At 58.5% G+C, this 25,134-nt stretch overlaps 1 protein-coding gene across 3 annotated transcripts in view; it reads right to left on the bottom strand.

Moving 5' to 3' along the window:
- The window catches only part of PODXL2 (podocalyxin like 2), a 41,124-nt gene that overhangs the window by 8,550 nt on the left and 7,440 nt on the right, over positions 1–25,134 (bottom strand). For all 3 annotated transcript variants that reach the window (XM_051852598.3, XM_070051011.2, XM_070051010.2), the window contains exons 2-4: positions 22,376–22,654; positions 3,516–4,348; positions 2,941–3,015 (exon numbers count right to left, since the gene is read on the bottom strand). In XM_051852598.3, the coding sequence (XP_051708558.3) occupies positions 2,941–3,015; positions 3,516–4,348; positions 22,376–22,654 (1,187 nt within the window). The remainder of the gene's footprint in view (positions 1–2,940; positions 3,016–3,515; positions 4,349–22,375; positions 22,655–25,134) is intronic.

The raw sequence follows: 25,134 nt of genomic DNA, 5'->3' as shown, positions 1-25,134 counted from the left end.
TATTTACAGGTAGGGGCGAAACTTTTTCATGAGCGATTTGAGAAACTGCTGCACAAGCGGTAACACTGACCGAGGGGCACCGGGGAGTTCCTCGTTCTTTCTGTAAGTCTGCGATTGCGTCAGCACACGGAATTACAAAAAGCAAGCATGAAAATGAACGACACAGCAGGCAAGGCACGACGGAGGCCCCTCGGGAAGAAGGGCCTGGAGCCATGTGGGGCGGGGGGTGTGAGGGGCCATGGGAGCTAACGAGAGGATGCTGCAAATTCGCCGATGAAGCCCAAGAAGCACTGGGGCGCACACTCAGCCCAGCAGTTAGGTCGCCCCTTGGGACCCCTACAACCCATACTGGAGGGCCTGGGCCCGAGCCCCAGCTCTGCTTCCAGCGCAGGCTCCCTGCGAACCTGCACCCTGGGAGGCAGCAGGTGACGGCTCAAGCGCTTGGGTCCCTGCCGTCCACGCAGCAGACTCGGATCCAATCCCAGGCTCCTGGCTTCAGCCCGATCCAGCCCAGCTGCTGTGGGCAGCGGGGGATGACCCAGCAGACAGGAGACCTCTGTCTGCCTCTCTGCCTTTCAACTGCGATGAACAGTAAGAAGTGGAATCAGCACGGATCGGTAATAATAATGACTGATGCTCAGCCTCACAAGTCAGCAGCTGACCGCAGGGAGATGTGACCTCACATCTGTCGGGACGGCCACTACACAAAAACGACGACGACAGAAAAGACGACGCGGAGCAACCGCAACCCTGGCACTATGCCAGCGGGGTTGCGACTCGGTGCAGCCACCGAGGAAGACAGGAGGGAGTCTCAAGAATTAAAAGCAGAATGACCTACCACCCTGCCTCTGGGTCTAGACTCAAGCGCACTGGAAGCAGGGTCTCCAAGAGAGCTCACGGCAGCATCGTTCAGAACAGACACAAGACAGAAGCCACCCCGGTGTCCACGGACGGAGGGACGGAGGAGCCCACTGCGCCCTCCGCACAGGCTGGCATGCTCTGCAGCCTCCAAGGGGAAGGAAACTCTGACACGTGTCTCAGCACGGGTGAACCGGACGACTTTAAACCGAGGGAAGCGAGCCAGACGGAAGGACAGCCAGCGCTGACTGCACGGATGTGCGGTCACCTAGCGCAGTCAGACTCACAGACAAGAGGTGGAAGGTGGGTGCCAGGGCCTGGGCGTGGGGGAGTGGGGAGTTGCTTGACAGCTACAGGATTTCAGTTTTGAAAATGGAAACTTCAGGGCTGGTGCTGTGGCACAGTAGGTTAATCCTCCATCTGTGGCACCGGCATCCCATGTGGCCGCCAGTTTGAGTCCCGGTTGCTCCGCTTCTGATCCAGCTCTCCGCTGCGGCTTGAGAAAGCAGAAGATGATGGCCCAGGTGCTTGGGCCCCTGCACCCACGTGGGAGACCCGAAAAAAGATCGAAGGCATCAGCTCAGCTCTGGCCATCACAGCCATTTGGAGGGTAAAACAGAGCATAGAAGACGTTTCTCTCTGCCTCTCACTATCTGTAACTCTACCTCTCAAAATAAATTAAAAAAAAAAAAAAAAAGGAAAAAAGAAAATGGAAGCTTCAAGAGATCTGTTTGCCAACAATGTGAATGCACTTGACACTGCCGACCTTAGAAACGGTCAATGCCAGGTTTTATGTTCTGTGTTTTACACCACAATAAAAAATCCACCATAAAAATAAGGAAAATAGAATAAAAGCGATTCAGTATCTAGGCACCGTGTGGAAACCGAGACACACGCTTGAGCCTCGACTGCTCAACACGCGTCCCGAAGCTTTGAGAGAGCCCCGTGCGCAGGCCGTGGCGGCCAGGAGCCACTGTCCACGCCGAGGGCAGCGCGGACTCCCGCCTGGGGCAGGGACACGAGGCAGGGTCCTGCCGCACCGCGAGGCGAGAAGACCAAGGACGCAGCGGCCAATGCACAGAGGACCTCGCTGGCCACAAGCGAGGGATCGAGCACCAGCAAGAGGAAGGAACGCACGCGTTCTGGGGAGCCCGCAGCTTCTACTGACGCTGTGGGGAGGACACGAGCCTCCGGCTGGCCCTCACGTAGATGATGCCCGTCCCCCTCCCTCAACCCGCTGAGCACGAGCCAAGGGCTCAGGGTCTCAAACCGCCAAGGCCAGCACCAAGCCATAGGAGCCACAGAACATGGATCCTGGAAGCGGAGGGATGAGAATTTCCCGATCTGACATGCCGTGAAGAGCTGCACCCTAAGCCCAAACGGGGAACACCGTGCAGCCGTGAGCTGTGCGCCCCGGAGCAGCAGCACCGAGCCCCGGTCCCCTCTGCGGGAGGGCATGAACGCCGTGCTGGGTCTGCGTGGGCAGCCGCTGGATCCCAGCCCCCTCCCAGGGCTGCACAGCGGCCCTCGTCCCTGGATGAAGACTGCGAGAGATGGTTTCTAACCTGAGGGCGCCGGGCCTGGCTGTGGGGGCGGGGTGCCATGCATATTAACATTGATGCACACGGCTTCACCCTGTCTTCTGCCCCACCCTGGCTCCTAGAAACAGGACAGCCAGGGGGACACAAGCTCCTTGCAAAGACCATGACCTCGCCAGGAGGAAGGGCGGTGCTGCATGGGGCGTTCCCACGCCCCAGCTCGCAGCTCCTAGCCAGGTTCCGTCACCTCACTCAGAGACGCGAGTGCGTAAAACAAACAGCGTAAATCAAACAGCCGAGACCAAAGCAAAGGTGGAAACCACCCAGGCAGGGAGCAAACACCTTGCAGGAAGAGTCCCACACTGTCAGAGCGAAGACGCTGCGCAGGGAACGAAACAACCACTCTGGGGCTCAAGGGAGGCAGGCGGGATCTCGCTAGGAGAGCACGCCTCTTCTGTAGGCGGGAGTGCAGGCGGCCCTCCTCCCTAAGGACTAAGCCCCGCCCCGCCCCATCCCTGCTGACAGAGCCTGGCCCAGCACTCACGCAGTCTATGTTCTCAGTCATGTTCAGGATGATGTAGCTCTTCCCAGCCAGATTGCTCCAGTCCTTGCAGATCACCTGTCCAATGAGACAGAAGGAAGGGCAACGGTGAGGAGGGCAGCAGGAGGGGCGTCGGGGAGAGCGCCCTGGGCGGAAGCCAGCACAGGCTCTCCATGCCGAGCGGGGCTGCCAGCGTCTGCACAGGCAGGCCCAGGAGCCGGGAGTCTGAGCGAGAGCAGGCAGAGGGGCCTGCGTCAAGCAGCTGACTGCAGAGGGCGCCCGGCAGCCGGACTTCAACAGCAAAGCTGCTTTCCGAGGCTCTTTGGGCCACACACACACACACACACACACACACACACGGGCTGAGCGCCTGGGACACCTTTCCCTCCCTCGCGCTGTCCGGGGGTGCACGTGCTTGGGAGAAACGGGGGTCGCAGGGAACAAACGGAAACCGGGCCAGACCCGCCCCCCCAGCTCAGCCACGGTCTCCGTGTGTGAGTGGCCGGGGCTCCTTGGCCGGCAGGTGCTACCACCTCGCCACGCTGGCCCGTGCGCGGCTGGGCTGCACCTGCGCTTACCTGAGTGGAGTCCCAGGGTATTCTGGATGGCGCTTCCACCGCCTGCCCTGGCTGCGGCTGCGGGTGCGGCTGCTGGCTGAGATCTTCTGGGCCCGAGGAAGCAGAGGAGGGCGTGGGCTCCACATCTCGGGGGGCCAGTGGGAAAGAGGCTGGGGTCCTCGGGTGAGGGTGACCTTCATCGAGGGCCTCAGCCCCACTGGGAGCTCCGGTATGAGGGAACGGCGCCGAGGCCAGCTCTGCCCCTGGCCTGCCAGCCATCCCAGCTGCCCCCACAGTGGCCTCCTCCGCGGCTTCTGGGGGAGCCTCAAACTCCACCCCAAGCCCCGCAGCTGGCAGCATCGTGGCCCCTGCCTCCTGGCTGGTGAAGTCCCGATCCCCCAGGGTCAGTGAACTCGGGGTCACAGAGGGTGGTGACAGGCTGGGTTCCACGCTGTTCTCCACCTCCGCGCCTGACGAGGCCTGGTCCCCGGGGCCTTCGGGCCTGGGTGTGGTGGCCCCTGGTGTCTGGCGGCTGCTGGTGGGAGGAGCGTCGTGGGTAGGAGTCTTGGCTTCTTCTTGGGAGCCGCTCACGGGGAGCAGCTCTTCCTCCTCCTCCTCCTCCTCCTCCTCCTCCTCTTCCTTCTCCCTCTCCTCCTCCTCCTCCTCCTCCTCCTCCTCTTCCTTCTCCCTCTCCTCCTCCTCCTCCTCCTCCTCCTCCTCTTCAGGAGGCATACTCCAGGGGGGCTCAACGAGATTCATCTTGGGCAAGCCCGAGGGGAGGCTCGGTAGCTCTTGGGCCTGGCCACCGTCTTCCACGGAACCTGCCTTCTCGGTGAGGTCTGGGAAGACGTAATCTAGGGACAGAGACGACAGCGTTCACTGTTTCCTCCTGGGCTGAGTCAGAGCTCACTGAGAACGTAATGCACGCACGGGGCAGGGGGGCATCAGACAGTGATGGCTGTGCAGGCAGGGCAGGCGGGGGGCTGGGCACAAGGGGGACCCCTGCAGCACCCGCCAGGGGCTCCCTGGGCCCCTCCCCCAGGGTGCTGCTGAGGGGTCTTCCCAGTGAAATCCTGGAGGAGGCCTGAGGACCCTCTCAACCCAGCCACAGGGGAGGCCACAAGGTCCGACCACCATCCGCATACTACAGGCCCAGTGAAAGGGGAGCCGAGAGAGGGGCTGGGGGCTGCGCCCAGAGGTTTCCAGGCCACTGCCAGCTGTGGCAGAGGGGTCTTCCTCCCCCGCTGTGCCCAGGAGCCACGTGAGGACCCAGAGCTCGCGGGAGGCCTCCTGGTTTGCACGGGGACCCCGCTCTCCCTCAGGGTGGCCACTGACCGGTCTTCTGGAAATTCACTCAAAACATCAGAAGCCCGATGTGGGCAGCAGCTTTTACTGGTGCCACTTTGTTCCAAAATAGTAACTACCCAAGTCGGGTTTGAGGCGACCTTCTAGACGGGAGCGCAGAGGGAGGCGGTGACGGCAGACGGCCAAGTCCACTCACTCACCTCCCCTTCCTCCAAAACAGCTGTCACGTGACAGGAAGAACACTTAACTGGCAGCATGAAGGCACAAAGCTTTATTTATTTTTTTAATTGGAGGATGAGCTAGGCATCTGAGTGCTCATTTAAAAAAAAAATTACGACTTTGACATACGGAGAGTGGGATCTCACATCCACCAGTTCACGTTCCAGAGAAGCTAGGAGCCAGGAGCTCACCCACACGGGTGCAGACACAGCCACCGCGTGCACACCTGCGGCCTCCCAGGTGCAGATCAGCGGGAAGCTGGGCTCAGAGGCGGATGTGGGACTCAGACGCAGGTACTCCGGCGTGCGAGGGGGCACCCCACTGCCCGAGCACCGCCCCAGGGAACACCCGCAGCTGCGTCTCCGGGGCGTGGAAAGCAGAGCGGGGGAACAGATCATCTCTGGGCCAAAGGCAGCAATGGGGGACGCACAACTGCAGAAGTGACAAGGACACGGGACATGGAAAACGCGGAGCAGAAGCCGACTTTAAAATCCTAATTATCACGCGCGGAAGGACGGAACACCAGCGCAGCCTGGGGCAGCAGTCATCTTCTGAAAAGGGGAGAGTTCTTGGACCTCGGACTTCCACTGCTGGAATTTTAAAATTCCACAGAAAGAAAACTCAGTGTTTCCAACGGCTGGAAGACAAAGTCGGGGAAAAGCCTCCAGGACAAAAGCAAAAAGAGAAAGAAGCTGAAAGAAAGCCGACACTGAGGGTCCCAACGTCGAACCAGCACGGAGGAACCAAACCTCCTCCCAGGACAGGCCGGGTGAAGGTCCCCAGAGCGCTCACGCCCAACCCTGCTCTCGGGACACTGCACTGCTCTGAGCAAGAGAAGCTGGGAACAGCGAGGGAAAGCGGAGCGGAGAGTGCCCACAGAGACCCGGGCCAGGCATCCTGCCCGCTGCGCGCCTCGCCTCACCCCGCAACGCAGAGCGGCTTCCATCCTGCTGCTCTGTTCACTGCTTCCTCCCTCCCTCCCTCCTTTTTTTTTTTTTTTAAAGATTTATTTATTTATTTGAAAGCGTTACAGAGAGAGAGAGTCTTCCACCCACTGGTTCACTCCCCATACGGCTGCAGCAGCCAGAGTCGAGCCAGGATGAAGTGTAGATCCAGGTCTCCCACGTGGGTGCGGGGCCCACGCACTTGAGCCGTCCTCCACTGCTTTCCCAGACGCATCAGCAGGGACCTGGACCGGAAGTGGAGCAGCCAAGACTTCAGTCAGAGCTCCCGTGGGATGCCGGTGCCACAGGCGGTGGCTTAACCACGTAAGCCGCAGTATCAGCCCCATGCAGTTTCTAATCCAGCTTCCTGCTAATGTGCCTGGGAAGACAGTGGATGGTGGCCTAAGTGCTTGGACCCCTGCCACCCACGTGTGAGGCCAGGATGAAGCTCCTGGCTCCTGGCTGTGGCCTGACCCAGTCCTGGCTGCTGCAGCCACCTGGGGAGTGAACCACCAAATAGAAGCGCTCTCTCTCTCTCTTCCATTCTCCCTCTCTCTGTATTAATCTTCCTTTCAAAGAAATAAACAAATCCTTTTTTCAGAAAAATAAATCATCAAATTATCAAGCTTCTACTAACCCTAGACTGCAGGAAGAAAATTGAAAATGCAATAAAAATCCTAAAGGGTATTTATTTTGAACCAAAGGGTTTCATACCCAACTGAACCATTATTCCAGTGATGGCAAAGTCAGGTATTTTCATACCCGCGAGGACTTCACAGTCTCGCTATCTACAGATTCCGAGTGACTTAAGGAGGTTGTCCAGGAAGTCCACAACAGCAGACACGGAAAATCAAGGAACAGAGCAGTGCTCTGCGACTGCAGCTCAAGCTGCACAGAGGCCTGGGGGCGGCCGGCTCAGACCTGAGCAGGGATCCAGCGAGCTCTGGGGACGAGTGGATGCCCTGCGACAGGAGGCGTGGCGGAGAAGCTGACGAGCCCTGGGACAGCCCAAAGCCCACTGCCACGTCTCACTGAGTAATCAGACGCCTTGTGAATGGCCCCTTCTGAGGGGCAGAGACTCCGCAAGGAGACCCTCCTCCGCTCCGGCCCTGCACACGCTCTGCAGGGTAGCTCACTGCTCCCAGGTGCAACAGTCGCCTACGGTGCCACAGCGACCTCACTGCTGGGGACACCCACGCCACCAGTGGACACCACGTCCAGTGTCACCTTTATGGACACGGAGGGACGCTCGAGACCCACGGGACCCGTGCGGGAGGCCGGCCTCACAGCAGCTGACTTCTGAGACACGACAGATCCCAAACAAAAGAGACCTCAGACAAACTTCTTATCTGCAGAAAGAGTCAGGAAGACACTACACCCATCGAGCAAGCACTAGAGAACTATTCTGCTTCAACGGCAGTAAGAACTTCCTAACAGCCAGATCTGCGCCTAATGAAAAGGCAGGCCGTAAGCCCACCGCCGAGACACTGGAGGCCCCCGTAGCAGGAACACTCAGTACCACACTAACAGTCGGATGAGGGCTGTGGAGATACAGCCCAGGAAATCCTTGCACGCCCAGACTTCATTACTAGGAAATCAGCCCAACAGCGACGTGCAGGAACTAGGCGGAGGGGTGGCTTACTGAACGCAGCGCCGGGACAGACACAGCCAGGCGAGGACTCCGTAAGGGACAGAAGGGGCGGCTGCGCGTCAGGACCCTGAGGGAGCGCCGACCCAGCACTGAGCTGCGTGGGGAGAGGGAGGAAGTTAGTCCTGGCCAGGGGTGGGCGTGGCCATGCCAAGAACAGGGCAGGTGAAGCATCCTGGAAGCTCCCAGAGGCACTTGGGGCGGCCGTGGATCCAGCCAGGCCGGGACTGGCAGAAGACGGCGGAGGGCGACGTCCTCCCGGCAGAATCCCACTGGGGATTGGGGGGGGGGGGTTCCCAAGAGGGCAGGCCCACCACACCGCGCGTGCCAGCACAGCGGGACGCGGACTTGGCAAAGCCGGGGTCCCGGCATCTCCAGAGAGCGGCCGCTGCCCAGAGAACGCCCTGACCCGCCCCAGCGCTTCCCTTATCTTCAGCCTCAGTTTCCCACAACCAACAGTGGCTCAGGCAGGATGTGGAAAACAGAAACAATTCACATGGTTACAATAACTTCTGCCACAGTGTATTGCTGTCAGTATCCTATTTTATTAGCCATTACTGTTAAATCTTACTGTGCCCCATCGATAAACTAAGCTTCACCTAATACGTACGTACTCCCAGGGTTTGGCACTACCTGCAAGGCTATTTCTGGCACCCCTGGGAGTCCCAGGTACTGCTTGGGGATAAGGGGAGGCGACCCACCATCTCCTCAAGACAGCGCCACTGTGGGCCACGCCGCTGGCCACAGACCCGGGGTTCGGGAGGCTCCGCCCAGCTCACCTGCAGGTCCCGGGCTCCAGTTCTCACCTTCCATCACAGGAGGGCGTGGCTAGGTAGGACCACTCAGAGCCGTGCCAGCACCGGAACTGTAAACTCTGGAGCCGGTTTCTGAGAAACAGGCCTTACTATATTAACTGCAACTTCGCCGCCGCACACGGGAGCGAGACGGGATTCACCAGCTGGCACACACTGGCCGCAAGCAACCCGGCACCCAGCACCGGGAGCCAGGGGTCCTCGGGAGCCCGACTCCCGCCTGCTGCCTCCCACGCCCAGGGCCTGTGCCTCATGGGGAGAACGGGGCCTCCGACCACACACACGCTCCTCCTGCGGCTGTGCAGCAGCTTCTCGCTGGTCTCCCGGATGAGGCGACCGCTCCCGGGGTCCGGCCTGCACTCCCGCCCCCTTCCTCGGCAAGTTCTCATCCCCAGGACCGTCCGCTGTCAGCGAAAAATCCGCACCTCGGCCAAGCACTGCCCTTGCCCCAGCCTCTAAGTGACACTGGGTCCTGGGCTCCACCGCAGCCCCTGCCCACGGCTTCAGGCTCCCACGGTGCCCCCTTCTTTTCACCGCATGACCTCAGCTCTTGCGTGGACACGTGGACGGGGCGAAGGGCGGGCAGGGCAGGAGCAGCGGTGCAGCGGATCACGCGCCACTCGGGAGGCCGTTCTGCAACGTCAGACTGCTTCTCCCACGCCTCTGAGCCAGCTTCCTGCTAACGTACCTGGGAGGCGGCAGACGATGGCCGGCGCACTGGGTCCCCATCGCCCACGGGGGAGACCCAGACAGAGCTCCTGGCTACTGCAGGCACTTGGGGAGCAAACCAGCGGATGGAAGATCTCTCTCTGTGTCAGTTACTTTTCTTTTCAAATAAATAAATAAAGCTCAAAAAGAAAGAAAAAGTACAGGAAACAATGGAGCCTCTATGGACAAGGCCAGACACAACCTGAATTCTAGAAACGTCTCCTACACCAGAATCGAGAATTTCACGGGGAAGCCCAAGAGAGACACAGACCACTACGAACCAGCGGTGTGACCGAGTGAGCCACAGGCAGCACAGGGACAGGACAGGGCCCCGAGAGTGGCTGGTGAGCCCAGAGCCCAGTGGGAAACAAGCAGTGAGGGAAGCAGGCTTTGTCCAAGCGTAGACCTGACCCCTGCTCCGAACAACTGAGAAAGACACATTGCTTCTGTCACCCCTGCCCTAAGTGCGTAACCTGACTTTACCCTCGGGGAAACACGGGATAAACCTAAATTCAGGGACAGCCACCAAAATAACTGACCCATATGAGGGTCATGAAGCTGGCATGTTATGGAAAAACTATGCATGGATCTAAAAAATGTCTGCACTAAAATCAACTCATCTGGTAAACCCATTTTCCCATGCACACAGAACGATAAAGCCAAAGGGACCAACTGTTAACAGTGTGCATGGGAATCCTTGCTGCAGCTCTGGAGTTTTGTTTTCAGCCTGAGGGGTCACAGGCTTGAGAGAGAATCACCCTCCCAGTGGTAGTGAACGGCCTTGAGCCACCAGAAAGGACGGGCCGGGGCCAGCGCCAGCGGCCAGCAGCCGAAGCTCGGACCTCCAGGAGGTGGGACAGAGCTGCCCTGAGACAGGCGCACCACCTAGGCAGACAGGGGTCGAGTTGCCCCCCACGGCAGCCTGAGCAATGAAGAGTGGTTTGCAAGGACTCCAGTGGTGAGGGGCGGGCATGCCCAGCGGGCATTTGGAGGGCAAAGGAGAGCCAACGGGCACTGGAGGGTGAGAAACAAAGACGTGACACGGAGGAGAGAGGCGGGGATGCAGGAGACTGGAGAGAGGGAGGCGGGGAGAAGGGACGCGCCACGGACTCCCCAGGCCTCTCGGCCTGGCTCAGCAAGGCACACCATGCCGTGTGTAGGGCTGCAGCTCCAAACAGGGAGGCCCGTGCACCTGCAGCTCTAGGCTTCCCCTTCCTCCTGGGCTCAGCAGAGACCCTCAAAGAAGCTCCTTGAGTCTCCAGCCAAACTCCAAAAGCCTCTTGGACCAGGACCTGAGCACCCCCAGGGCCATACCTGCACATGGGTGCAAGCCAGCGCAGCCCACGGGGGACACGCTGCAGACAGCAGCGAGCCCTGTCAAAGGGCTGGCTCCGTGGAAGCAACGGCTCATGGCCCAGGGCAGGCAAAGGGCCCTCCACCACTCAAGTGCCCAGGGAGGGGCTCGAGACAAGGAACAGATCAGCAGCCAGGGACCACACGGTCCCCTAGGCTCTGTCACTTCGCTCCCATTACCGCTGGGGACGGCGCTGTGAAGTGACAGTCCCCTGGTGGCTTTAATTGGAAACTACATCTTCCCTGGAGCCCTGGAAGCAAGTCTCTAACCCCAGACTCAGGGCCCAGGTGGGTAAAGGAGGGCCCGCCTCCCGCCCCCTACAGACAGGGAGCTCTGCGTCCCGACGCCTGGCACGGCACAGAAGTAAGGCTATAAATCTCTTAGACTCGTGGTAGCTACAGCCGGTGTCTTGACACTTCCTGCCGTGGGACCCCGAGCCAGGGGCACGAGCTGACAAGCAGCGTCACTGCCCCTCCCCGGTCCCTCTGTGCCTCCGTGACCACAGATCTCTTTGAAGCTGGGCCTGGATCCAAGAGTGGTTAACAGTGAGAGCCCAGATGCGCTTCGCAGCTGCGTGGGCAGGGAGCGGCTGGAATTCAGGGTTCTCTTGGCTTTGGCCAAAGGACAGGCCCCTGTCCCCAACACCAGACACCAACGCTGTGGCCCGATGACCAGATAATGCACGTGACATGCCCCTCCCTGCGCCCCGGGAAGGCACGCTGTGTGTCTGCTCTTTAAGCACCTACACGGCCCTGCCACACACGAAGCCTCGGAGGCCCACCTGACGGACACCCCAGCCTCCTGCAGGAGACTAAGCCTAGCAAACACGGGCTGGCAATCACCTTCACGAACACGTCCAGGCCTCCTTCGAGGGGCACGTCGGCATGCATCGCTGGCTCTACTCCCAGCAGGAACACCTGCGAAAATTATCAAGGCCACACTGGACTTCACCTCTGTCTGGGCAGCCATCATCTTAGGGATGACCTTTGGTCTCAGCTGAAATATTCATGAACTGATTCTTGTGTTCAAAATTAAAAACAGGCCTCAGGGCCCAAGCCCTTGAAAGACCACTTTAAATGTCCTCTTAGGCTAACGTCAAGTGACTGAAACAGCCCCTGAGGATAGCTCTCAGGCCAGTTATTAAACCAAGTGCTGACGCAAAACCACGGGAAGTTCAAAATGGGTTTGTATTCAACAGAGGTGCGAAGGAAGACGCTGTTAGTGGTCTTTTAATGGTTAACCTTGGTGGTCATCAAAGAGACCTAAACAATTACCAAAATGTTTAGACAGGGGCATAGTGGGTAAAGCCGCCACCTGCAGTGCCAGCATCCCATAGAGTCCTGGCTGCTCCACTTCTGATCCAGCCCTGGGCTGTGGCCTGGGAAAGCAGTAGAAGGTGGCCCAAGTGCTTGGGCCCCTGCACCCGCATGGGAGACCGGGAAGAAGCTCCTGGCTTTGGATCAGCCCGGTTCTGGCCGTTGCAGCCATATGGGGAGTGAACCAGCAGATGGAAGATCTCGATTTCTCTCTCTCTCCCTCTCTCTCTGCCTCTGCCTCTCTGTGACTCTGCCTTTCAAACAAACAAATCTTTTTTAAAAAGAAGTCTGACTACAACCTTGACAAACACGCATGTGTCTCACATACAGAAGCAGACACTGGTGCTGGGTGGAGCAGGAACAGGACTCAAACCACTGGGCAGATGGAACCAGGACATAAGCCTCAGCCGTTCTCACTCACTGCCCAAAACAAGACAAACCTGGGGACGTATTCCTTGCTCTTGAATCTCACGTGGGTCTCACACCCTACCCTGCACTCTCTTCCAGGTTCCCAGGGCCCCGCCCAGTTCCAGGAATTCCCTACCCCCACCCCTAGCCCTCCTTATAAAAAGGCCTGGCCCCTGGGGGTCCAGGCCTTCTGCCCCGCGTTCCATCAGTGCGCATGCAGGCAGCTGGTCACCCACCTCTACAAATTTTCTCTGCAGAAATTTGGTCTGGCTGTAAATTCGTACACTGCCTCCTCTCTGTTCTGCACATCTTCTCCTAAAATGTTGGTTCCCCGTGTGAGGAGGCACCAATCTACAACTCTTCCTCACAACCAATGGGAACAGAAACGGGCTACGCTTGGGGAGGGCTACTGGGCAGTATGAGCGAAAAGCTCGAGAAACAAACATTCTGAACAGAAACTGCCACTCAGGAACGTGCCCTCGCGAAACCCCCGGGGTGCTCCCGCGGCCTGGCTTCAGGTCTCCCACCACGGTTCACGTAACAAAAGCCTGACTGTGCACCTCAAAGGAAAACCACCATCAGAGCGTGCCGTGCCTACTGTTAGGAAAAGAGGCGCAGAATAGAGAGGTGTCCTTATTCCACCACCTGTGACTGCAGATTTCTAGTGTAGCCCACCAAAGATGAGGGACGGAGCACCCCCTCAAAGGTTCCCTCTGGTCAGCTTTAACACACAGCAGGAGGAAGAGGACGCTAGGCTGTAGGAGCAATGTCAAGAGAGGCGGCAGGCCAGTCAATGGCTGCCTCGCACAGCAGACTGCACATCTGCGATCACGGAGACCCACAGGCCAGCCCACTGCACTGGGTTTCGGTGTGGAAAGCCAGGGCTGCAGCCGAAGTCAGCTGATGGAGAGCCTGGCAGCTCTGCCAGCCAGGAGTTGGGTCACTGCAAACAGACCTGCCCTGGAGTCGGAGGGCTCCCGTCAGAGCCAGAGCTTGTTAGCTCTGAGCTGAAGAGCCCTTCGCTCGGCCCGGCTTCCGAAGTAACCGCCGCTGCGGAGGGGACGGCCAGGCAGGGTCAGCAACACTGCAGGCAGAACTGTTAACTGATGTCTCCTGAGCCAGCTCTCCTCCCAGGCCAGCCAGGTGATGGAAGTCAGCAGGGTGCCTCCCTTAGGACGTATCCCAAGTATATAGGGCTGAGCCTCAGAGCCGGCAAGGCCTTGAGGCCCACCTGACGACGTTCAAGCCTGTGTCAGTTGCTATTCACCTCTCAACGAAAGAGCTTGCTCGTGGTGTAGGCACCTCTCTTAGGGCCTCCCACAGGGACTCTCTCCGCGGTTTTAGAACCTCAGTGGCCGTGCACATGACACCTCCGATGGAAGCCGTTTCTGCAGCTGGCACTGCACCCCCCTGGAGGAGCCCCCTCCTGCTGCACCCCTGCCTTGTCCCCCCTGCCAGCAAGCAGCAGCCAGAGCAGTCATGGCCCAGTCCCCCTAACAGAAGTTAGGGTTTCAATCTTGGGGAGATGGAATGGGAGGAGTCAAGTGGGTAACAGGTCAGGGGATCCCTATGGAATTCGGGGTGGAAAATATGTGCTTCCTTCCCCACAACTTTATCTTCCTCAAGAACAAAGAGGCCGCCCTCCTTCCTTCAGAATCTCCCAGTTCACCGTGAGAACAGCAAGGGAGCGAACAGGTCACCCACCCCACCCTCTGGATGGTTTCTGTTTTACCAGGAGCAGCCAGACAGGATGGAACACTGTAAGCCAGGCCTTTTGATGGGCTTTGTCCCGCCTGGGAACCTAATGCCAGTCTGATTGTCAGCTTTTTCTCCTTCGAAATTATACTTAAAACCCCACTACCACCAGCCCCTTTGGGATTCTTTCCTCTCTTGGAAGCCCCCTCCTGGAGCAGCCGGCCCCCACCCCGCTGGGGACTGGCACAGAAGCGAGAAGGTGCTCCTGGGCTCTGTGTGCCCTGCAGGCATCAGCCCGCCCTCCCGAGCTCACTCTGCCGCAGACACAGTCACTGAACAGAGCATTTCGGGTCCCAGCAGACAGCTGCTTTGATGATCGGGCTCCTCCCAAACTCATTCCAGGCACTGATAACTAAAGCACTCCAGTATGGACGACTTCCTGCCGAGAGGGGGCAGCGTCTCCAAGCAGAAACCGGAGATTTAGCTCTGCCACTTAAATTAACCACGGGAGTCAGTGCCACTTTACATCTCTAACCCAGTTTCCTTAGCTGTAAAACAGAGACCAATCATGCATGCTTTTACAGACTTTATCGTGCGTGCAGACGCGGACAAAGCTTCAGCACGCCTGTCAATGTTCCTCACGCAGCCGCGATGCGGTGCACACACTCCCCGTCTCAGTCGGCCAAGGGCTCCTCGGTTCTTTGGGAGATTCTCCACCTCTCCTTGTGGTTCAGGACTGGGGGCCCTGCCCCGGCGTCTGGGGTGGCTCAACACAGTCGTGGGCAGTCCATACCCACAACCGGGTGAAGGGGTTACCGGGGCTCCCCAAGCCTGCACCCAGGACCAGCCTGTCTGCACGAGGGTGAAGCCGGCGGGGAGGCAGGGCAGAAGCAAGCGAGGTGGGCTCTGCCATGCGGGGCTCAGCCCTCCAGGACCGGGCCTGCTGGAGCTGCACACCTATCCCACAGGAAAGGCCCACCTGGGTAGGCCCCAGGCCTTGTCTTTTCTCGCAGAACACAGCAATCTGCTTGCTCACCAGGAAAATCGAAACTGCACGCCAAGATGACTTTCTTAAGGAACCTGACAAAGGAGACGGGTGGAGGGCGCACGGGGATGGCCCTGGGACGCACAGCCGGGAGCCCATTCGTAAGCACCAGCGGTGGTCCGTGAGCCCCGGATGTAGTTCACGGCTGGCGGGGGGGGGGGGGGGCAGTGCGCGCCCCACTCCTGACTCGGCTGAGCCTGCTCGTTAGGAAAATGGCGCAGTTTTATCTATGGCGCGATCTACACCCTGACACCATGCTAGGCTCTAGCCCCCCCCCCGCCACTGCTGGAAGCCTGGTGGCCACATGGCCCAACCACCGGTGCCAAGCTCCACCCCCATCCTAATGGGATTCGCTGCTCCTGCTTCCCTGGCCGCCCCCTGGCCAAGTTTTAAAAGGGCCTGTTCCCGAGCACGTGGCTCTATCGGCTCCTCTCGTCTGCTCTCCTCTCCTCTCCCCCTCTCGTCTCTCTTGTCTCCTCGCTAGCTCCTCTCCTCTCTGTTTCTCTCTTACAGTCTCCTTCTCTCCCTTTCCTCCCTTCTTCGCCCCACCCCTCCGGTCTGCTGCAGTTTCCCCAATAAACCTCTTCCCTCACTCCGGTGTCTGGTGTTTCGTGACGGCCTAACAGCTCTTTCCACCTAAAATGGCCCAGAAGCACCGTGTGTTGAAGTAGAAAAAGACCGCAGTGTATTCTCCACCGGTCTCATTACAGCCTGAGCCGAGTATAGAAAAGCACCCCCCCTGCCCCCGCCCAGGTCCCCAGCCCAGCAGGACTCCCACCAGCGGCTTGCCCGCCCGCCGGACTGCAGGGGGCAGCACAGAAGGGGAGGGCGGCATCAGGCCACGCACGAGAAAGGAGCTGCGAGGCCGAGTCCCAGGGACAACAGAGCAGGCACGTGCTGTGCTCCCTGGCCAAGCAGCCAGCCTGGAGGCAGCGCGCTCAGCGGGCACGGGCCGCACGCTGGGCTCTGCTGCACGCAGCCTGTGCGACCCCTGGTGGGCCCTGAGCCCCGGCCTCAGCTGCACCACGTGTCAGGCAAAGGCAGTAGCCGCCGCCTGGCTGGCCTCACTGCATGGCTGCGAGGTTCAAACCAGCTCAGTCTACAAAGTTCTACAAGACAACGGCGGCCTCTCCCTGCAACACCGCCAAGCCGAGGGGCCACGTGCACGGGGTCTTCAGGGAGTTCACGGAAAATGTCTTGTAAAAGAACCACGCAAGGATGTCAAGTTCCTTACATCAGCACAGACTTATCTTTCCACTTTGTTTTCCACAAACGGTCTGAGGCGTCCCCCGAGAAAGAGCAGAAGCTTTGGGGTCTGACAACCTGGTTCTTAGCTAACAGCTGGGCTGCTGCCCCCTCGCTAAGCCTGTCTGTTCACTGCTCAAATGGGAGTAAGAATACAAACCCGTTTCTTCGGTGAACTGAGAACCCGTACCTCCTAACTCCTAACGGGTGCCCGGCACACAGCCGGGGTTCAGGGCGTGGCAGGCAGCTTGGCTGGTGATGAGCTGATCGAGGGGGACTTTCCCAAGGGGAGCCGCGAACGACTCAAAGAGCTACTGGTTGGCAATCGGACCCGCCCGCAGCCAGGTTTTCAGCTGCATGACGTTAGCAGCGTCCCCAGCGGAACGCACTTGGCAGAGTCTAGAATCTGCACGGATTCCCCCGGGTGGGCTCCCAGCGGTCCCTTCTGACCTGAAGGGCAAGGGCGGTACACCCTCCCCCCAGAGACGTCCCAGGCGGCTGGGACCCAGGCTGTGTGCCAGGAGAGCAGAGAGCCGCAGGAGTGGCCCACGGCATCCTCTGCCTCGTCGGTGAGCCAGCTGCCACAACACTTGCCTGCCTCTGCCACGTCCTCATCCAACACCACCGAGGTGCCGGGACGGCCTGCTCGGTTCAAGGTTACTGCCAGCACTTAGGGACGTCCCCTTTGCGGGGTGAGTTAGGAAAGGGCCCTCCTCCCACCCAGCCAGGCCTGGTGCACGGGTGGTCCTGACTGAGCAAGTGCCCTGGGTGTGGCACCACCTACGTAACCTCCTACAGTGGCCCTGCTCGCTCAGGCCTCTATGGCTACGGGAGGGATGGAGAAGAGCTCCCTAAGCAGGTGGGCTGCCAGGAAGGAAGGCACTGTACGTCCAGGGAACGGCCTGGGCTGTCAGGAGCAGACACTCATTCTAGACCCGGCCTCAATGCACAAAGCTGTGCACCCTCGGGCAAGGCACTCAGCTTCCAGGGTGTCGTCAGTTCAAGTCTGCTAGCGTCAGGGATAAAGCTGCTGATTAAATGAGCTAATCGGATGGACAGCAGACAGGGGAAGGCGAGGAGGCTCGGGGAAGGCTGGGGCCACACCACGCGGAGCATTTTCTGAGATGCTAAGAAATTTAATCTTTATTCCTTGGGCGCTGGGGTTCCAGAAGGTGTTTAAGAAGATGGGGGGGGGGGGCAGCAGCATTCAGCTAAGCAGTTGAGACACCTGCATCCCCCATCAGCGTGCCTGGGGTCCACACCCGCTCCTGCTCCAGCTTCCTGCCAATGCAGCCCGAGAGGCAGCGGCGATGGCTCAAGTCATCAGGATCCTGTCACCCACGCAGGAGACCTGGACTGCACTCCTGGCTCGTTGCTTCAGCCCTGGCCACTGGGGGCATTTGGGGAATGAATTGGCGGACGGGAATGCACTCTGTGTGTTTCTCTCAAATTAAAAAAAAAAAAAAAAAAAAAAAAAAGAACAGATGGGCGTCCGCAGCTGTTTCAACCCCAGGCGGTACGGAGAAGGGCCTGCGAGGGGCAGGAAGGCCTGTGGCCAAGGGCCCACGGAGAAGACGAGCAGTGCATTGAGGACAGCAGGGCCCGGGAGCCACCCCACACTCGGATGTGCAGGCGGAAGGGCCACGTGCAGCCGCGGTGAAGACCGCAGAGGACTGGGGCGAGTGACAGCTAGTCCCGAGAGACCTGGAGAAGCCAAGGGACGGGACAGGAGCCAGGGAATGGGAGGAGGGACTGCGGTCTGCCCGTCAGCACTCGGGAGTACCCACTGCAGTCCTGCACAGGCCCAGGGCACACCACTGCCTTCTCCACAGAGGCTCTCAGGCTCTCGGGAACGAGACCCGAGGACACAGAACTGGGCGGTGCAAGGCAGGGGGGCGCTGTTCTCAAACAGCAAAGGGATGGATTTATCCGTGAACCCACTGCGGCTGTCAGGGGTCTTCACTGTGAAAACCAAACTGGGTTCCTGCCTTACACCACACTCCCAGCTACAACCGCTACAGCCCCACGTGAAGATCCAGAGAAAGGAGGGATAAAGGTGCACAGATCTCGGGGAGGGGCAGGCGTCTCCAAACACAAAGCAAACGAAAGGACGTAAAAACATCTGACTCATTTCAGAACAAAGTGTAAGCTGACAAAATATTGAATTTCTGTATGCTGAAAATTACCACAGTAAGATTAAAAAATGACAAACGGAAAAGGTGTTTGGGGGCGGGTGTTGTGGCACAGCAGGTTTAGCTGCTGCCTTTGACATGCTGGCTTCCCATAAGAGAGCAGTTCGAGTCCCGGTTGCTCCACTTCCGATCCGGCTCCCTGTTAATGCACCTGGGAAGGCAGCGGAAGACGACACCCTGCATGGGGAAACCCCAATGGAGCTCCTGGTTCCTGGCTTCAGCCTGGCCCAACCCAGGCTGTCACAACCATTCAGGGGAGTGAATCAGTGGATGGAAGCTCTCTCTTTCTCTAACCCTGCCTTTCAAATAAACAAGCCTTTAAGAAAGGTATTTTCTGTATATGTCAGAGACAAGTGAGTATCCACTCCATATGATGATCTGAGCATGGGGCCAGCGCCGTGGCTCACTTGGTTAATCCTCCGCCTGCAGCGCCGGCATCCCATATGAGTGCCGGTTCTAATCCCGGTTGCTCCTCTTCCAGTCCAGCTCTCTGCTGTGACCTGGGACTGCAGTGGAGGATGGCCCAAGTGCCTGGGCCCCTGCACCCACACGGAAGACCAGGAGTTCCTGGCTTCGGATCAGCACAGTGCCGGCCATAGCGGCCATTTGGGGGGTGAACCAGCAGAAGGAAGGAAGACCTTTCTGTCTATAACTCCACCTGTCCAAAAAAAAAAAAAAAATGTGTGCAGTGATAAGAGCACGTTGACGCCGCAGGGACACAAATGGGAAGCATTAAGAACTAACACCTGGGGCCAGTGCTGTGGCTTAGCAGGCTAAGTCTCTGCCGGTGGCACCGGCATCCCAGATGGGTGCCAGTTCGAGTCCCAGCTGCTCCACTTCCCATCCACTCCCTGCTCATAGCCTGGGAAAATAGTGGAAGAGGGTCCAAGGGCATGGACTCCTGCCCCCATGTGGGAGACCCGCAAAAAGCTCCTGGCTTCAGATCCGCCCATCTCCGACCACTGTGGCCAACTGGGGCATGAATGAGCAGAGGGAAGGCCTCTTCCTCTCTGTAACTTGGCATCTCAATAAAATAAATAAATAAATAAATAAATAAATAAATAAATAAATAAATCTGGGAAAAAAATAAAACCAAACTAATACCCACAAAGTGCTTCATATGTGCCAAGCTGCATACTAATACTTGAAATGGCTTCCTGCGCTGGAAACTCACAGCCCTGCGGGACAGGCGCGATTACCTCCAAGGCACCGATTAAGCTGCCTGCCAAAACTCACATCGCAGCACTGGAACTGTGGGACCCGCCTGACTGCAAAGCTTCTTCTTTTAACTACACTATGCTTCAAATCAAAAAGATCTATAAATAGGTATTATTTCTATACAAAAATGCATTATTCATACAGATTATTCAAGTATATTTTATCAGGAATCTTCAAAAACATCATGGAAAATACATATTATGAAAAAAAAACTATGCATAGATTTCTAAATTTTTTTGACCCAAAATAAGTTTTCATCTTATTTTTCCATGAACTTTGTGAAACTCTTGTATGTTACATATGATTATACTATTTATTATATTCATCATAGAGACAGAATACATATTTTTAAAGACTTATTTACTTATTCAAAAGGCAGGGACACACAGACTGATCTTTCGTCTGTTGGTTCACTTTCCAAATGGCTGCAATAGCCAGGCCGGGGTCAGGCCAAAGCCAAGAGCCAAGAGCTCCACCCTCTTCTCCCACATGGACGGCAGGGCCCAAGCACCTGGTCCCTCACCTGCTGCTTTCCTAGGCACACAGGCAAGATGCTGGCTCTGAAGAGGCGCAGCCAGGACTGGAACTGGCACTCGATGTGGGACACCGGTGTTGGAAGCAGCTGCTCGATGGGCTGCGCCACAATGCCAGCCCCAGGAGGTGGCGTCAGCGGCCACTCCCAACACTGGCACCCACACCACAGTGCCAGTCTGAGTCCTGGCTGCTCCTCGTCGGAGCCAGCACCTGGCTAGTGTTCTCTGAAGAATATATATATTCTGTGTAATGCTTACTTATATCATGAATAAGACACAACTTATTCACAATCAAAGCCCTGATAATTTCTCCTATCAAGCTGAGAAAGGTTTCTCAATGACAAAACTCTGTTGGGAAGGATTCACAGCACTGACGCCCGGCCCACGTGTGCTGAGCTGCACAGGGACAGACCTTCAGCAGGGCCAACAGTTCACTGTGGCCTTTGCACAGATCAGCGCCTGTTTGCTGTCCAGGTCTACTTTCCCACGTCCATGGATCCTGGCCCTGGTCGGGAAGCCGGTGGACCAAGGCCACAGGATCCCATGCCCTGGCTTCCTGCAACTGAGGCTGGGGGTCTGCTCTCCTGGTTTCCCCACAGAGCCACCCACTCTCACATCCCTCCCTGTAGGCCCCTTTCACCGGCCACTCCTTGTCTCTTGGGGCTCAGATGTGACCGCTCAGCTGCTGCTGCTCCTGGATCCTCTGGGTTTGTGTCCCCACAGCGTTCTAGGTAAGCCCTCCGTGGACCATCTTGATCGGATGGCGTCACCGACAGGACGCTGACTGACCCATCTTCTGACCTAGCGATTTTACTCTAGAAATGTACCCTAAGGAAACAACCAGCGAAGTGCAAGGATTAAACCTGGACGCAGCTTCTGTGTTGGCAGGGAACTGGTGTCATCATTCGATGACCCACAACATGACATAACACGTAGTCATTAAAAATCGGGTTACACAAAAGGGTGGCCACTGATGTGGAATAAAAGTGTCCCTTACGACTCCAGTTCTGCACACAGCGGTGATGGGAAGGACAGACCCCAAACTGTGAGTGCTGATGATCCTCCAGCTGTGGGATTATGGGTGGTTTTTTTCTTCTATGTATTGTTTTTTTTATTTCTCAGATTTTCTACAAGGTTTATGTGGTTCTTTGCAACTGGAGAGACTACATCCAATCAACACTATCTATATTGAGAATGAATATTATGGCTAAAATCTGCAACACCCCAGCCCCACGCACACGTACACACACGCACACACAAACACACGCACCAGGTCATCGTTTAGAAAGGGCACAGCTGCTGCAGCTGCGGCACAGCCAGCAGGATCAGCCGCCCCCGTGTGATCTCGTTCCCGCTCAGAGCGCCAGGCCTCACACTCGCCCCGGGACGCCAGCATTCACAGAAACGCTCTGCTGACCCAGCCACCGGCTCTGATGCCCCCAGAGGGAGGCAACCGGAGCCTCTGGACTGGATGCAAACAGACCCAGAGGGACGCAGCTGCGCTGGTCTCACGGGAACCCCCGACAGAGCACCGAGGCGGGGAGACGCAACTCCCACACCTCTGGAACACGACTGCTGCGCAGCCGCCCGGCCTCGGGCGAGCTTTCTCCTCTGCAAGCCTCCACTTCCCTTGTCCGGAATGCAGACACCGCTCCTCGTCTCCCAGGTGACAAGCGTTATATACATTAAGAACAAAGTAACAGCAGTTAAAGTTAACCACGAATGGGTGTCCTGGGCCAGCTGGACGCTCGAGTCCCAGGGACCCTGCCCTGATGTCAGGTGGATGGCAGCACGGTCAGAAGTGGTGGGGAGAGGCCGGCACTGCAGCTCACTAGGCTAATCCTCTGCCTGCGGCGCCGGCACCCCGGGTTCTAGTCCTGGTCAGGGCACCAGATTCTGTCCCGGTTGCTCCTCTTCCAGTGCAGCTCTCTGCTGTGGCCCGGGAGTGCAGTGGAGGATGGCCCAAGTGCTTGGGCCCTGCACCCACATGGGAGACCAGGAGAAGTACCTGGCTCTTGGCTTCGGATCGGCGCAGTGCACCGGCTATAGCAGCCATTTGGGGGGTGAACCAACGGAAGGAAGACCTTTCTCTCTGTCTCTCTCTCTTACTGTCTAACTCTGCCTGTCAAAAAAAAAAAAAGTGGTGGGGAGCGGGAGGACAGGGCAGCGGGGCGGGGCACGGTCGTGTGGCTCACTCTGGCATGCACGCGGTGCACGCTCTCCAGGGAAGAAAGGCTACCTGCAGTGGGACCCAGGTCCAGGCTGGAGTCGTTCAGCTCCTCCTCTTCCTCCCAGAAGTACTGCGGGGGCTGCAGGATCCGAGACTCTTCGCTCTCTTCGCTGGGGAAGCCCGAGCCAGGGGCTCCCAGGCCGGCTCCCAGGCCCATGGCCTCACTGGGCTCCTCTGAGTCCAGGGGCTCCAGGCCAGTGGGCAGCAGGAGGTCCAGCAAGGAGGTGGAGGTGAGGCCCTCTGGGCCGGGCTCATCAGACCCAGCTGCGCAGGCACCCAGGGACGCTCCTGCAGGGACATAAAGGCAGACGGTTAGGAGAGGCGGCAGAGGGCAGGGGAGGGCGTGTCCGACCACAAAGAGCCCAGTGCTGGGGTCCTCCACGGCCCCTCTGACACCCAGAGGCTGTGGGGGTTCTGAGATGCTGTCTTCATTCTGAAAAGGCCAAACGCTGAGCAAGGGGGAGACGGAGGCGACGGGTGGGGAGAGCAAGGAACCAACACCCTTAGCAATGGTGCCAGGGGCCGGGGCACAAACACAAGCCCCGTGGGGCCCCGGCTTCCCATGTGGACATTTTTCAACAGGCTTTGCCCTGGGCTCAGATTCTCCCCAATCTGCACCAAGGCAGCACGGTGTCCCGGACACGGCCTTTTACCAACCACACGAGGCCACAGGCAAGACTCACGCCAGGCTGGTGATCCGACACAGGGCTCAGAACCCTGCATCTCCCTAATTCAGAAAACAAGCAGATGCACAAAGCAGCACCCGATTAAAGGGAGGCCCTCTTCCCCTCCCGGTCAGTGAAAACGAGGACTGCAGCCCCACTCGCCGTCTCTCGGCTCAACAGCGGGCATGTGGCGCGGGCCCTTGGCCTCCTGCAAAGCGGCTTCCGGCCTCTGGTCTTGGTCCCCTCCAAGAGGCAAGGCAGCGGGCAGGAGTGACCTCCAGACTCTTTCCAGTGATGTCAGAAGGCGAGCTCCAGGGTTTTCTCCTGCCCGGGGCGGGACGTGCCCCGCGGCCCGGCCTGACAGCAGCACAGGTGGTGTGTTTGTAACACAGGTAACAGCTGGCATCGTGAGCAGCGTCTGAATGCTAACCTCCACAAGCCCCTGATGAAGCAGCAGCCTGAAGCTAGGTACGTGCCAAGCCAGCGACGGGCCCCGGAGAAAGGGAGAATGCTTCCGACTGTTCTGGGAGAAACAGAGGGGACATTGGGCTGTGCAGGAGGCTCCGCGCATGATGCAGCCGCCGGAAAACGCAGGACGGGGAGCGCCACAAGGGAGGCATTCTGGGGTAGCATGAATGGGGAGGAAGAGAGACCGGCAGAGGATAAATGGGCCTTGAAATCGAGACAGAAGGGTGCTCTGGAGGCCAGCGCCGGCTGCCAGCAAAGCAGGTTTGTGTTTCTGGCTTGCTGGCTGAGCCCCCACGTGCACAACGAGGCCAGCGATTCCCGCAGCCCCTGCGGGGGAGGGGCCTCAGATGAGCTCACCCCCGGCAGCATGTGTGCGCTGCTCTCCACAGGGCTGCACAGACCAGAGTATTCTGCAAACCTGTGATCATCCCAAAGAAAGAACAGACCCGGCAGCCCGTGGCCTAGAAAAGGGGATTTTTAAAGGAGACGGTGGTCGGCCGGCATCTTCAAATACGCCCAAAGGACAGGCTGCCGCGGTAATGAAGATCAGAGGCGTTCTCCGTGCCTTCCACAAATGCTAGGGAGAGTCTGGGGGGAGGGCTGGGGTGGACACGGGCAGGCAGACCCCGAGATCTCAGCCTCTGCCCAGAGCTGGTAAGGACTGTGGTCACGTCCACTCTGAGACTCTGCGAAACTGTCTCCCGTGAGCTCTGGAGGGCAGGCCCCAAGGTGCTGCGCCGCTCCGGGACAGCTTGGTCACCAGCAGCCCCGGGAATTCCTGGCTCTCTGCTAAATGCAGACCGGGAAGTCACCACCTCTCCTCCAGACCCAAGGCCCTGGCTCCACGAAGCTACGCCATGATCCTCGAGCCCGTGACTGTGTCCCCAGCACCAACGCGGCCACGGCATCCTCACGCTCTGCAGTTTCTAAGAGGCTGGATACTTGGAGGCCAGGAAAGCCGAGCCCATCAGCTCAGGGTCCACTTCCCTCTGTTCAGGAGAGGGGGAGTCAGGGATGTCGGGTTCCGGGCAGCTCAGGCCTTCCCACGGCCCCTTCCGTCAGTCCTCCTTCCCATCGGGGGGTGGGGGGGCAGGGGACAGTAAACTACTCATGGTTTTTTCCTAGCCCTGTTATTATGAAGGAAAACTGTTTCCACGCTGTAGTATGTGCATGAGAAAGAGACAGGGTCACGTGTCCTACCGTGGAAAACCATCTTCTTAAGCTTCCTCCCTGAGGCTCTGTGGTCAGTGGACGGTCCACCGAGGCCAGTCAGCAGCCTCCAAGCCACGGGTCCTCGCCATACAACTGCGACGCTCCCCCACGCTCCCCCTGGCCAGAGCCGACGGCTAACTGCCCACTCCTCGCATCTGAGCTGCTCTTGTGTGAGTTCCAACAGCCAAGAGGAGGCAGAGAAGTGGTGATGCCGTGCCATTTCCAAGGCAAGGCCCCGAAGGCCGGCCCTGCCCCCGTCCTCTGTGAACTCCCCTGCCCATACCAGCCCGGGCCGGCCAGCTGCCCACGTCAGCTCCGCGTGCCAGCTGATATCTCAACGGGACAGAGCCAGCCAAGAGCAGCGGGGTGACCGGCAGCTGACAGCAAGCCTGAAGAAGTCCAGCTGAGACCAGAAGAACCACG

Source organism: Oryctolagus cuniculus, chromosome 10, assembly GCF_051225735.1.
Source record: "Oryctolagus cuniculus isolate XC-2025 breed Fujian yellow rabbit chromosome 10, ASM5122573v1, whole genome shotgun sequence".
Taxonomy (NCBI): domain Eukaryota; kingdom Metazoa; phylum Chordata; class Mammalia; order Lagomorpha; family Leporidae; genus Oryctolagus; species Oryctolagus cuniculus.
This window is presented reverse-complemented; position numbering and strand designations above follow the sequence as displayed.